This window comes from Ailuropoda melanoleuca, chromosome 7, assembly GCF_002007445.2.
Source record: "Ailuropoda melanoleuca isolate Jingjing chromosome 7, ASM200744v2, whole genome shotgun sequence".
Lineage (NCBI taxonomy): Eukaryota > Metazoa > Chordata > Mammalia > Carnivora > Ursidae > Ailuropoda > Ailuropoda melanoleuca.
In genome coordinates this window covers 1,200,880-1,215,738 of record NC_048224.1, presented here as the reverse complement: position 1 = coordinate 1,215,738, position 14,859 = coordinate 1,200,880, and the positions used below count along the sequence as shown (strand labels likewise).

The following is a 14,859-nucleotide window of genomic DNA, read 5'->3' as shown; positions in this document are numbered from 1 at the left end:
ACAAAAATCTGCATGCACATACACACTCATAAAGCTTGTATATGCATTTAAAAATCCTGGGAGGATATACTGAGCAGCAATGGGGCTGTACCCAGATGTGGGGTGCTGCAGGGATTTGTGCTTTTCTTTTCATATCCTTCTGTATTTCTTGAACTTTAGCCAGCCATGGGTACATTATACAAAATACTGTGCATATGTGATGGTTAAATATTAGCTGCTAATTCTTTTTACTGCCAACCAAACACATTTTGTCTACTCATGTAAATCACGGATCCTTTCCCTTTAAAACAAGGTAAATGAATCTCCAAAAAGGGATGTTCAAGATTCTGGAAGGCCATGCAGTCCATCACCTTCAGAAAAATGAGAGCTCGTCCCAGGCACACAGCAGACGCATCATCCTTACACTAGTCCATAATGCGGGAGCGCTGGGGAAAAGAGGCACAGCCACGGAAGGCAAAAGGACCTAAAAGTTCCAGAGTGGGGGCAGAGCACCCGGGCTACGTGCACAGAACACACAGGCTGGAGGAAGCAAAATCAGGTAAATGAATGCTAAAGAGAGCTAAGGATTAAGGGAAGTTAGGATGAACTGTGAACAGTGAGGCCAAAGTCTATATATGTGCAATTTAAATGTTTGTATGTCAAGATGGAAGCCCCATAAAGGGTAAACAGGACTCATCGATTTTGGTGGCCATATTGTCATGTTGAAGAATTACTTGGGCAAACATTCACTGTTTTATCAAATGGGTGAGAGAGAGGTAATTGTGTGTGTGTGTGTGTTAAAATATGTTCATTCAGAGATGAAATGGAAGTGCCTAACCATGCCATTTCTAAAATATGGGATGTCTGTTCTTACACTGTGGTATGGGGCCTTTTCACTCAGCCTTCAACTCTGAAGCAAACAAAAACCAAAAAACCTCCAAACCTTGGCTTTGCGAACCAGAGGTCTTGGGATGGTCCTAAATGCAGTAACTGCTTGAGATGGGAAAAGCAAGAAGGAGGAAAGAAACTCTAATATGACCAAGTTTGAACTCATAATCTTGGCGCTAAAACTCGGGCTTCTTCTCACTTTCCGTCATTGACAGGTGTGACCTTCCATTCGGCTAAGCTAGCCAGAAACCTGGGGATCACCTTTGACTCCTTTTTCTTCCTCAGCCCCAGTATCAGGTTACTACCGAGTCCTTTTCCGATTCTTCCACTGCTCCTAACTTAGTCCAAGCTACATCATTTCTCCCCTGATCCACTGACATGCTCTCCTAACTGGCCTCCCAGCATCTACTATGGCCCACTCTCCAATTCACTCCACTCAAGCCAAAGAAAATACTTCATAACAACTTTCTTCACACTGAATTCTGCTTAAGAGCATCAATGGCTTCTCCCCGCTCGTAGAATAAAGACCTAACCCTAGAACATACTTTTCAAAACCTAACAGAGTCTGGCCCTTTCCTCCTCCTCTGGGCTCATCATTTACCTCTTTAGCAACCTGAGCAGGCCATCCTCCTTTCTGCGACAGCGCTCGTGCATGCTTTATTTGGGATACTCTACCTCTGTCCTTTGTCTACTTAATGATCACTCATCTATATAAGGCATTTTTTGTTACATGTTCTTATAGGATTATATTCCTATCACCCCATGGATCATCTCAATTTTAAGTATATTTTTATTAGTGTGACTGTTGTATGTTACTCTTTCCCTCTAAACGGTAAATTTGGTAAGAGCAAAAAACATTTCAATTTTATTTCTTACCATCATCATGTTTTCTGGGCCCAGCACAATGCCTGGCATGTAATAGGAACTGATTATAAACACATTTTTATGGTAAGGCTACCACTTCCTCAAAGGTAAGATATCCCTCGACTAGGGAATCCATAAAGTACCATGTGCAGGTATCCAGATGCAGCCAAAGGCCTGGCCCTGCAGGAGGTCCTCCTCTACAGGAGGAAGGGCTTCCTGGGGAAGCATCAGCCTTCCACATCCGTATAAGCCCCTCACGCCTGGACAGGAAGAAGGACTTGAGCACCAACACAACTGTTTCCCCATCCTCATTAGACTTCCCCTGGAAGGAACACACTTGAAAGCACTGGTTAGATATTTGCCCTTTCAAGTTCATACAGAGACAAAAGCAAAGTGTAACACAAAACAAAATTCCATAGAAACATAACTAATGACATGGGATAGAGTTTCAGTATAAAGAAAAGGGGGGTTACTAGTAGTGAAATCAATTTTAAAATTTAATATTAAATTTCATACAAAAATCATTTAAAAATTCCTTGCCCAGGAAGGGAATAAAAGCACCTAGTAAGAAGAGGAAGCCAAGTTAGAAAGCCTACTATTAGCAGCCTTGTATAAGGCTTGTTGATGATGAGACATCTCCACAGGACATGTCTTATGTCATTACAGAATCTCACTATCAATGGTGCTCACGTTTACGTTCTCTCAACTGCTCTCTTACAGTCCCTATTTCAACAGGGCTGCAGATCGTGGCCGAGGAGAATGCAACCACCACAGCCTGACTTGTTTTGTACTAGTCACTACCTTTATGGTATAAATCAAGTAAACTGCTTTAGAAGATTAAATCTTACCTTTTACTCTCTACCAAAAAGAGGATATCACAAACAAAGGAATCATTAGGTCAGCTTCTTCTTCTTCTTTTTTAAGATTTTATTTATTTATTTGACAGAGAAAGAGCAAGCACAAGTAGGGGGGGAACAGCAGGCAGAAGGAGAGGGAGAAGGAGGCTCCCTGCTGAACAGGGAGCCTGAAGCGGGGCTCGATCACAGGACCCTGGGATCATGACCTGAGCCAAAGGCAGATGCGTAACAACTGAGCCACCCACGGGCCCCAGGTCAGATTATTCCTAGTTAAAGGCTAAAAAGGTAAATTTAAGCATGTTTTAAAAACAGTAGCCTATAAATATATCATTATAACTAACCTACTGGAGATAGGCGTAATTACAACCCTCCTCCCCTTTAACTGAGTTGTTAGCCATCAATCTGCAGAAGGCATCTTTTTCAGGCACCAATCACATCAGCATTAATTACCGTTGGAAAACCCTGCTTGCATCTGAAAAACCATGTATAAAACATTATTCAACACATTATGCTATTGTAACATTTAGAAGGAATGAAACATTCTCTATGTTTAATGGTACCAGATAAAACATCTAAACCACAGAAGACTTGCAAATATAATATCCTCCATCTTATAGAAGCCAAGAAATCAGATGGTGCAAGGCAACTGATCTGCAGAAACACATGCAACCAACAAATATTATAGCAGGTCATAGCTTCCAAGTTTTCCACTCACTTCTCAGTGGAGAACATTCTCTAACTGAGGGAAAGATTAGAAACTGAAGGACAAACACACTCTGTTCTCTCTCCTTACATCATTCTTCCTCCCCCTTTAGCCATATACTCTAACCTCAAAATATCATTTGCTTAGTAAAACAGAAGTCAAGATTTATTACTTGTTCTCTCTCACCCATGAAAATCAGCTAACCTCTTTCAACTAAGGTATCAAAAGGAAATAATAAAATGAGGGCAGTGTCAGTTCATCAATAAATAGATAGTATTGACTTATGGATAAGTATTGACTTATTATCAAACAATAATCTAAGTTTATTCTGCTACCAAAATAATTTAAACCCCACAGTCAAATAGGAACATAGACTCCGGTGATTTATGAGCTCAATGTCTTCTGGGATGTGACACCAATTTATGTGCTATATCCCAGTATGTTAGCACTTGGGGTTGGCTAAAGATGAAAGATAATGTAAAGGGGCTTGTAAATAGGAATCTCCCTGTTGACTATTTGCCTCAGGAAGCTCTCAGTGTTAGCTATATATTTCAGAAATTGCAGAACATTGTGCTTACAACTGTGCTACAGGAAGGGTCAGTTCCAGAAAATTTAAGGCATTTATAAAACATGCATGATCATACCACATTCAGGGTCAGTATCAAGGTTTGAGATCAAAATGAAGTTTGAGCAAGGAAAGATTTTAAAGTTTGAAACCCCACATCATAAACAGCAAGTGCGCTATTTTTATTTAAAGAGGAATAGAGGGTCAATAATGAATGGTGACATTCTGATACTATGATGTGAAGCAACAATGATAACTGGCCACATACTTATTAAAAAAAATGAAGAATTTTCATTATGCTTATATTTTCTAATAAATGGAAGTCAATTCAGCCCTACTCTAAGATTTAGAAATGATGTCACTGATATTCACAGTTTGGAGCTGAATATTCATGGGGGAGCCTATTAAGACCACTAGAGACATTTCCCAAACGTCCTGCTCTCTGGTAGACACAGGTAACAGCAGCTGCATTAACGCCATGGGCATTAGCCCTCTTTTTACAGTACATAAAATTCATGTCATCTGAACCAGTGGTTTCAAATTTTTTTCAGGGCTAGAGACTTCCTTCTTCAAAGAAGTCATATATGGAAGCCCAAACACTAGAAGCTTGGGTTTTTCTAGGGAATACTGCTGGAGCACAGCCTTGCTCTAAGGATTGAATATTCTTTACCTGGAAAGGACATGAAAGTTACAATATAAAAGTTGACTCAAATTTAAAAATAATTCTTAACATTGACTATGGATTTTAAAATACCATACTAATTGTCTAAGGTATGACTTAGACTAATAAATTAACACACAAAAAGTAACTGAAAATGGATCATAATTCTAAATGTAAAACCTAAAATTATAAAATTTCTAGAAGAGAACCTAAGAGAAAAATCTTTGTGACCTTAAGTTAGCCAAAGGTTTCTTAAGACATGACACCAAAAGCATAAAGAACAAATTGATGTTAAATTGGGTTTTATCAAAATTTAAAGCTTTTGCTCTGCCGACACTATTAAGAAAGTAAAGATAAGACACAAACTGGGAGCAAATATTTGTAAATCATATCTGACAAAAAATTTATATACAGAATATTTTTTAAGAGCCTTACAATGCAATAAAAAAGTGAGTAAAATACTTGAATAGGCCTTTCAACAAAGATGATGTCTGAATGCCTAATAAGCACTTAAAAAGATGCTTACAATCATTAGTCATCAAGGAAATACAAACTAAAATCACACTGAGATCCCACGACAGACCTGCTAGAATAGTTATTATCCAAAAGACTGACAATACCAGGCTTTGGTGAGGATGTAGAGAGACTGTAAATTCACATATTGCTGGAGGGAATACAAAACGGTGCAGCCACTTTGGAAAAGAGTTTCGTAGGTTCTTATAAAGCTGAACATACACTTACCATATAACTCAATAATCTTACTCCTAAATATTTATCACACAGAAATGAAAACATACATCTACACAAAGACTTGAAAGCAAATGTTCATAGCAGCATTACTTATAATAGCTCCAAACTAGAAATAATCCAATGTCCATCAACCAGCAAATGGATAAACAAAATAAATTATATTCATACAATGAAATATTATTCAGACTAGGAGAAAAAAATATAAAATAACTAACAAACAACTTGTGTCTAAAATACACAAAGACCTCTTATAAGTCAGTAACCCAGCTCATCTCTCTCCTCCCCTGTGTAATTTCCTCAACACTCTGGCCCATCATGATTGCGTCCATCTCTGAACTTAACAACAACCTTCAGTGGGTATTTTTCTTATAAAATCTTTCAGATCAGCTCCTGGTTGGGGGTGGGGGGATGTAACAGGCATAAGTGATGAACAAATTAACACAAACGGGCTAGGATGGGATGGGGCGTGAATTCCCAAAGCTGAAGTGGCCTGAATGATAAGAGGTGTCTCTTCATCAACTTGGTCTCTGCCACTGTAACGTCTGCAGGGCCACCTGACTTGAAAATTGAGGAGCTTCCCAGAATCCCATAGCATAGAATGCTTCTGGGAACAACTTTTATTCTCAGTATTTCAGACCCACTTGGGTATTTTATCTCCAGAATACCCAGGATCACTCCTACACCTATGTGTATACATCTTTGAATCCCCCAGTGGTGTCTACCACAGTGCTGAACAAGTAGGTCAAAAAGAACGAATGATATAATTGGATATTCCCAAACACAGGGTAGATTTGGTTCATGGTAAATGCCACTCTCGGGCTTAAGCTCTACACTGGGAAGAGATGGTGAAGTCCTGGAAAATAATAACACTGCCTTCAAATTCAAAGTAGTTATTTTGATTTTGTTACACTGAAGATGAGATGTTGTATACCTTGAGCCCCCTTGGAAAGAAAAGGATGGTTAGGAAATACCAGGAACTTGTCTCCTGGGAATAAGTTCCCAAACCAATCACCTTGAGATAATTACCAAAGAGAAATAAGAGAACACTGTCAAGTGAGGAAAGAATATATTTGAAGAAAAATGTAACTGACATTGTGCCTTCAGGGCAACTAGTTAATCTCCTACATAAGATATCAGGGTGATGACACAGTTTTTTCTTCAGAGAATCACCAGTGCTAAATGGAAACTGTCAATATGATGGCTGCAGAATTGTAGTCAGTGAGATACAATTTATAAAAGGGAAAGGGAGTCCAACTCAAACAAGGGCTTCAACATTCCATTCATATGCCCAGGCTTTCAAGCAAAAAGCCACACAAGAATTACACACAAGTAAATAAAATCCCAAGGCCTGGTAAGTAAGTACCTACTCCCCCTAACGCGAGACTGTTCATGAAACTAATGAGTAGTTAACGGCCTCAGCGAAGGGCACACCATTTAGAGAGGTGATCAACAGATGAAAGCTGACCTTAGTTAGGAGCCCCTGCCCAGCAGCTGTGGGTTTAGTCTTCAATGGTAAAACCATACTCTATTCCACTGAATGGCCTTGAAGTTCTTTGATTATTTTTTCTAAATAAACTCCTAGCCAATATACTAATATTCCCCCTCAGTTGGGTAGATTCTATTTACTTACTTATCAATTAAATTGTGTTCAAATACAATTTCTCCATTACAAATCGTATTTATAAAGGTGCAATAGTATGGTTTGTAAATATTGAACTGCTTTATGTGTTGTGTTTTGAAGATGTTTGAAATACTCAGGAGAACATACTACTAAGCTAATGCCTGATTAATTAGTTACGGACATTAATTAAGTGCTTACAAAAATTACAACATTTGTAAGAATCATATATATTGAATCTATAATAATGTTAAGATGTCCAAGGAAATTTGATTACTTAAATTTAAAATGGTTAGGATTTGACCTGTCAAATTTATGCACTATATAAATAATACAAGGGAACAAATGAGTTTGCACTTATTTTTTATGTAAAAATTATTGAATTTATAAATAAACTTGTCAGTTGAATTTGAAGACTTTGAAAAGTAAACTTTAAATCAAATAGATTAAAATCTAAGTAATAACAAATATTCTTTGACATGTATAAAAGGCTTCCCAAAGGAGGAAAAGTTAATGGGAATTTGGCAAAGATTTCACCTCACAGACTCTCAGCTCCACAGTCCAGAAAGAGAACCAAGGGCACCACTCCTGAGCAGTTAAATGCCATGTGGGCCATACCTGCAGGAATCCTAAACCAACAAAAGTTCTCAGAGCTTTCTCTGCCAAATTTCCATCGATTCTAGAAGAACCAGGACTGTCAAAGGAAGAGGGAAGTAAGGGGCATCAATCTGGAGCAAACATAACCTAGATGGTCTGGGATGGGGCGAGATTTCCACCTGACTTGAAAATCCAGAGAACCTCAAGATCTAGGAGACAATAAGAATTTGAAAATGCTTCCCAGGATCCCATAGCATAGAATGTATCTGGGAACAACTAAGAAGTTTATCAAACTCCCTCAAATATTTTCTTTTGCCTCTGGAACATTCAGAGTCAGCCCTACACTTACTTTTGCAAAGTGGGGCCTCGCAGAATGCTGACTACTGAGCAGCTCTCATACTATGTCCATCAAAGGAGGTACAAGGTCCTCTACCATAACTACGCTAAGTCACAGAGAGCAGACTTCCTCGAAAGGTACCCAAAAGCATGGAGGCAATAAACAATGGAATGTAGAGGGCCAACCTGCATTCTGGACTTAACTGTGTCACCACCTAGCTTGGGAAGCTTGAACAAAGCTTTTTCAAAGCTTATTCTGTGACCTGGCAAGTATCACATCAGTGAAATGAGCATGAACTTACTTTGGAACAGGGTTTGTTATAGAAAGCCACTGAAATAATACTTCGAACACCCAGAAAAATAAGCATAAATGTAGAGAATTAGGTTCCTTATGAAGTCTGAAGGTGCTAGGACTGCTTTATTAAACAGTAAGCTGACTCAGTGAAGCATCACATGTACAGGCATCCATTTAACTAACAAGTAGGAATAGAATTCTATTCCTACTAATACACTTTCAAACCAAATTTCATCAAGACCAGAAAAAGGCAGCGTTAACTAGATGGGGAAGATAAAGGGGAAAACAAGGTCTACAGACTGAAGTTAATATCCTAAAAAATTTGACTTTGTACCAATTCTGTCAGGTATTTAGCTCACTCAGTCCTTTCAATAATCTTAGAAGGTAGCATTTATTATTCCCTTTTTAATGGGGGGATAAACTGAGATTTGAAAGTTGAAGCCTATTACTGAGGGGAAAAAAAAGCTCTAAGCACCTCAGTTTGCACAGTACCTCCCACAAAAACTAAAACTAAAGGCCATGACAATCCATCCCTAGAATCGTGAAGAGTATAGTTCTTGTGCTTATTTCACATTTCAACAGAGGCTGAAAAATGTAGCAAGTCCTCATGGAAATTTCAGTGATGGACTCTTGCTGTCAAATTTCTAAATGGTCCTGTTTTTCTTCTCACACCCAGTGGTGAATGTTAAGTGCTCGTCCTAGAGCTATCCAGATCTTGCTATGCCATCCTCCTCCCTTGAAATGAGCTCTAAGCTCAGATGAAAGGAACCAGCCATCACTCTAGTGTCAACATGGGCATGCTCGAAGATCCCAGGCTTTAGCAGCAGCTAAAAGGAGGCCCTGGAATCACTGTGCTCATTGTATTCTCTCAGATGGGCAACTTTCATTCCCATCAAAATAGGAGGAGACAAAAAAATTCATCAGGAAGTGTGTCGCAATTTCACAGACTGACAGGTGGAGGCATGTAGCAATACATCTTTTATTACTTCCCTTGACAGCTACAGATTGCATACTGAGTTTAACTGGGCTGATACACACATCCTGCAGGTGTATTGTTGAGAGAAAAAATTTTGGACATTTTCCTACCTATCAAAGAAATAAAATACCAAGTATGGTAAGAAATTTCCTGGTAGTCCAAAGAATGTTTCTCCCTACTGTTCCAAATACTCTCTAGTTACGTAATTCTAACATAGGCATTTTGGTGCCTGGTACATTTATTTTCAAAGATGGATAGGCCAGCCTGCATTAGAGGTTTCTCTTCTGTTGTGTTTATAAAATGATATATAATCAATGATTCTACAATTAAGGGACTGCAACTTTCTTTACTAAAGCCTCAGGTTGCATAAGGGACTATATTTATGTCAGACATAAATATATAGCTTGGGATAATTAAACTTGATTTTCTCAATTTGATTTTCAAAGTTAAAAAACTAAAATTGTGCTGTACCCTTACAGCTGTTCTAGGTAGCAAATACCCACAGCTTAGAGAAGCTAGGTCTTCACTAGCCAGTAATACTGATGTCATACTGCATTCGATGAAAGAGACTTCCCAGAAGCATTCACACCTGATAAGCATATTGTGTGGATTAGAGTTACAGAAAAACAGAAGAAAAAATCATTTTCTACCCTAATGTCAGACGCCACAGATATATCAGCTAATGAAAACAAAATTTCTGAAGAATGTGGAATGTATTTATTATTTCCACCAAATAATTAATTCTTCTGCCACCATCTGCAAGATGGTGGCAGAAAGCAACAAACTTGATTACATTTTTTTCTTATCTCCTGATGAAACTCCCCATTGGGGTGCTAGGCAGGATCCCCCATCTCCCAGAGGACAGTTCTGGTGTAGACGGATATCAAAAGGGGAAGTGGGATGACTGCAGCAACTAATGGCCTGAAAAATGATGCCGTGAGTATATTTACATTATATCATATACAGGAATAAGTATAATTTATATGTGAATAGATTTATAACATACTTAATTATACACTCCATTATATCTTAAAACATAACATCAAGTTCCCCATTGCAAACTGGTCTGGTTGACATACTATGCTACAAAGGCATTTAATCATGCAGCTCTCATCAATTTCAGTGAGAAGCACAGAACCCAACCAATCCTTGATAAACCTTTAAATTTTAAAAGTCTGCCTTATAAAACCCACGACTCGGCCACCTGGAAAGCTAGTCGATGACCAGGACAAGGATCTACAGAGTGCTGTAAACCAACCAAAACAATGTGGCTGCTTTGTGGAAAAGGAAACTACACTCTGCCATAGAATCAGAGCTTCTCTGTGACAAGGTAAAGAAAAGAGTCTTTGGTCAAACATTATTCTGGGTGAGTCTTGGCGTTTTGGGATCGTTTTAATATTTGAATTGATAGACTGAGTAAAGCAGACTATCCTCCCTAGTTTGGGCTGAATAGAACAAAAGACTGACCCTCTCTCCCAAATAAGGGGAATTCCTCCTTCTGACTGGCTTGGAGCTGGAACTTGGCTTTTCCTGCCTTCACACTTGAAATGAAACATCCGCTCTTCATGGATCTCAAGCCTACAGGCTCCCAGAGGAAAACTACACCATCAGCTCTCCTAAGCCTTTGGACTTGGACTTGAAACTAACTTGTCGGCCCTCCTGGGTCTAAAGCTTGCCAACTGCAGATCTTGGGACCTCCCAGCCTCCGATAATCACATAAGCCAATTCTTTATTAAAAATGTCACATATCACCCATACGTAGAATTTAAGAACAAAACAGATGAACACAGGGGAAGGGATAGAAAAATAAAATAAGATAAAAACAGAGAGGGAGGCAAACCATAAGGGACTCTTAATCATAGGGAACAAACAGGGTTGTTGGGGGGAGGTGGGTGGGGGATGGGGTAACTGGGTGATGGGCATTAAGGAGGGCACTTGATGTAATGAGCAATGGGTGTTATATGCAACTGATGAATCACTAAATTCTACCCTTGAAACTAATAATACTACACTATATGTTAACTAAATTGAATTTAAATTAAAAAAAATTTTTTTAGGGGCACCTGGGTGGCACAGCGGTTAAGCGTCTGCCTTCGGCTCTGGGCATGATCCTGGCATTGTGGGATCGAGCCCCACATCAGGCTCCTCTGCTGGGAGCCTGCTTCTTCCTCTCCCACTCCCCCTGCTTGTGTTCCCTCTCTCTCTGGCTGTCTCTATCTCTGTCGAATAAATAAATAAAATCTTTAAAAAAAAATTTTTTTAAATGTCATATATATCACATATATACACACACAATCTTAATATATATAGACTTATAAGATGTATATATACACACTTAACATATTTATTATATTAAATTCAAACACAGAAACCCTACTGGTTTTGTTTCTCTGAAGAACCCTGATTAATATAACATTGTAATGGAAAAAACTCTTCCCTATAGAGCCACCAAAGTAGTAAAGCTGGGGATATCTCATTCCTCACCAAGATAACAAAGATGAAGAGGCCCAGCAGCCATCAGATGGTGATACTATTAGAAAGTATGTGATATTTGAAAATAAAACATGACTGAAATATTTCTACTTCTTTAAGAGGCCTGGAATAAGGACCCAAAAATGCAAGCAATTGGAGGGGATAGAGTATTAAGGGAGAAAAGATCATATCAAAGAGAGAAGACCTGCTCACAGATTAGTATAATTTTTTTCCCTGCAGAAATTATCATTCACACACATTCAGGCACATGCGTGTGCTGCCCTTCCCTCCAAGGCTACGGCTGTGACCACACACAGTCTGCTGCCGAACCTCAAATCCTTACCACATGTGCCAAATAACAGCCAGTCAAGCTGTAAAGGATTTTGCTTCTTCCTTCTTATTGAGTTAAAAGCCAAGGTGTTCCTGAATGATCCTATGAATTTTAGGGCCTGTGTTCTCATCACAACGCCCACACATACTTAAAATCATCTTTGTATGGGGTTCACAGAGAGAGGAAACAGAAGGTGTCAAAGGAGAGATTTTAGAATTTCAAAAAACTTCCAGGATCACATTCTTTTCCAATATACAAGGTAGAGACATTTTGAGAAAGCTTAAAACTGGCTGGGTATATGGAGACTTGTGAAGTGAAAGGAAATTTAGGATTCAGTAAAACACTAAAGTGGATAAAGACCTAACTGTTCGCTCAGAAGTGTCCCATCCCTCCCCACAACACCCAGAAAAGACTCCTCGACTCTACCAGCTCAGTGGTCAGAGTCTGCACAAAAGAAGGCTAATTCTGAAGTGACCACGTACCTGGGCAGGGCTGGAAGCCAAGGCCTTGGTTTCTTGCATCCTTCTGTGCCTTTCATGTCCTTTGCACATTCCTTCTCCTCCTTTCTTCCGAGGGGTTAAGAACAGAGGCTCTAGAGCCAGACTCGGGGTTTGAATACTCTTTCTGACCCTGATTAGCTATGTGTGACCTTGGGTGAGTTATTTACCTCTTGATGCCTCAGTTCCCTCAGCCAAAATGTAAAAAATAGTAGTGACTAGCCTGTGGGGTTGTGAGGACGAAATCAGTTCAAGCACAACAGGTTCTTGACGCAGTACTGGCCCATGGCACGCGTCCGTGTCAGCCCTGACTGATCTTATGGAGTCCAATCTTCTGGACCCAACAGGTGGTAAGCTGATTTTGGTTCATTTATTGCATTTCTCACATGGTATAGAAAGCACCCATTTACCAGCCTGCCTCCCTCTAGACCGAGCAGGAATCCCACATTCTCATTATCTTCCCCAGGACCTAGTGGTGGCACACAGCAGGCACTCACTAACTGTGGAATGAGTGCTTCAGACACTAATTCTAACAAGGAGAGCGCGTCATCTAGGCTGCTGACTATGAATGGCAATGGCAATGCAGTAACATGAAGCTCCAGGTAGAATTCTGCAATGAAACACAATTCACCCTTTTGCTGTATAATCAAGTCCTGGGATTTTTTTGTCTAAATTCATTTGCTTTAAAATCTTTCAAATAAGGTCACTTTGTTTACATACTTGTCCCTCTTAATGGCAAAGAGAAGTAAGCATAACAAAGCTGACTGAATCAATGTTACTTTTGCCCCAGGAGAACAAAGTTCTAGAAATATTTATGAGCAATCTCCTACGGTTACATTTAATTATCAATTGCACATAACACGTAATTATTAAAGAATCATTAAGAAATGTCCTTCCAAGTATAAACAAGAGCAAAGCATCAACAGACTCAGGATAAACCAGAGGCTACAACTACATTTTTGAGGCCTGGCTCCCCCCAGATGACATCTCCCTCACAAAAGGGATAAAAAGATGACCACTGGACGAACCCTGGTTTCAGATATGTGTTTTGATCTTGGTTTCAGAATATCTTTTGAGGAAAGTGTTCTTTCTGTGAAACATCCTATTAAAAAGTAAGCCTGTGAGATGCATTCACTTGTTCCTCTGAGTAAGTCCCAAGGTGTTAACTGAAGGGACAGAGGAAGGAGTAGACAGACAGACACACATATGCACACACCTACTCCTCCTATATAGACCAGACAAGTTAAGAAGATCAGTAAAAGTCACAGCCTTTTTCCTACGTGACTTTTGTTATTCCCATATGAAACATGCACAGATGTCACTGTCGGGTCAGATTAGTAAAAGCCATATTTTCTAGTTAAGCATAAGAAAAAAGAGGTAATAAAGGAATTCAAATATGCTCATGCTCTGTAACAGAAAAAAACAGGTGAATTTGCATTTTACGTTTCCTGGCCACATACACTTCTCATTTAATTAAAAGAATTGGGAAAGATGAGTCTAAGTTCACATGACCACTATTTAGCATGAAGAACACTAAGAACCTCCTAGAAAAAATACTTCTTTGCAGTGCCAAAAAGCACACCTGAATCAAATATTAAGTGAAATGAGTTACTCCAAAAGCCAAAAGCAAGACTGCTGAAAGGTTCGGCTGGTTCTGTTATACAAAAATAAACTGGGAAGCAGGCACCCCAGGAATTTACTCACCACTATATCCTCAGGGAATGTGTCTCTGCTGAAGGAGCCATCGTCAAACACGACCTCATAGAAGGTCTGCGATGTCACAGCAATCACCCTGCAGCTGTAATAGCGGGTGTTCCGATGCTTTGTGATGACTGTCTGCCCCACAGAGATACCCTTCTCGCCAGCCTTGGACTTCTAAAAGAAGACGCACAGGAAAAGGAGAGAAAAGAAACAGGAGGAAGACAAAAAAGGTAGGGACAGAAAATAAAATACATATTTAGTTGGGAAAAAAAATTCACATGGTCATGACATATATTTTTAATTTTCAAGCTTCTAATTGGAGGAAAATTTCAAACCTAAAGGTTACAAGTATATGAGTAGTACAAAGATATGTATATACTCTTGACCCTTTACCTAGATTCATCTATTGTTATCTATCAATATTTTTAACATTTTACCATTTTTCTTTTTTGCATATTCTGTCTCTATTTTATATATATGTATATTTACATATAAAAATGTTGTGCATATATATACACACATATATATAAACAGTCCATCCAGAACCATTTAAGAATAAGCTACATACATCATGGGCTTTTACTCCTAAATATGTCAGTTGTGTATTTTCTAAAAATAGGGATTTCCCTTTATATAACCACGGTACAGCTACTCACTTTAGTAAATCTAACATGGATACGATACTTTAATCAATGATATATGTTCTAATTTTGTCAGCTGAGCCAATAATGATCTTCATGGTTTCTCCAAATCTCCCCACCTCGTCCCT

The 14,859-nt window shown here is 39.0% G+C and overlaps 1 protein-coding gene across 13 annotated transcripts in view; it reads right to left on the bottom strand.

The window, feature by feature from the left end:
- KDM4C (lysine demethylase 4C) overlaps window positions 1-14,859 on the bottom strand; it is a 502,429-nt gene that overhangs the window by 25,496 nt on the left and 462,074 nt on the right. For all 13 annotated transcript variants that reach the window (XM_034663835.1, XM_034663840.1, XM_034663834.1 and 10 more), the window contains one exon: window positions 14,094-14,264. In XM_034663835.1, the coding sequence (XP_034519726.1) occupies window positions 14,094-14,264 (171 nt within the window). The remainder of the gene's footprint in view (window positions 1-14,093; window positions 14,265-14,859) is intronic.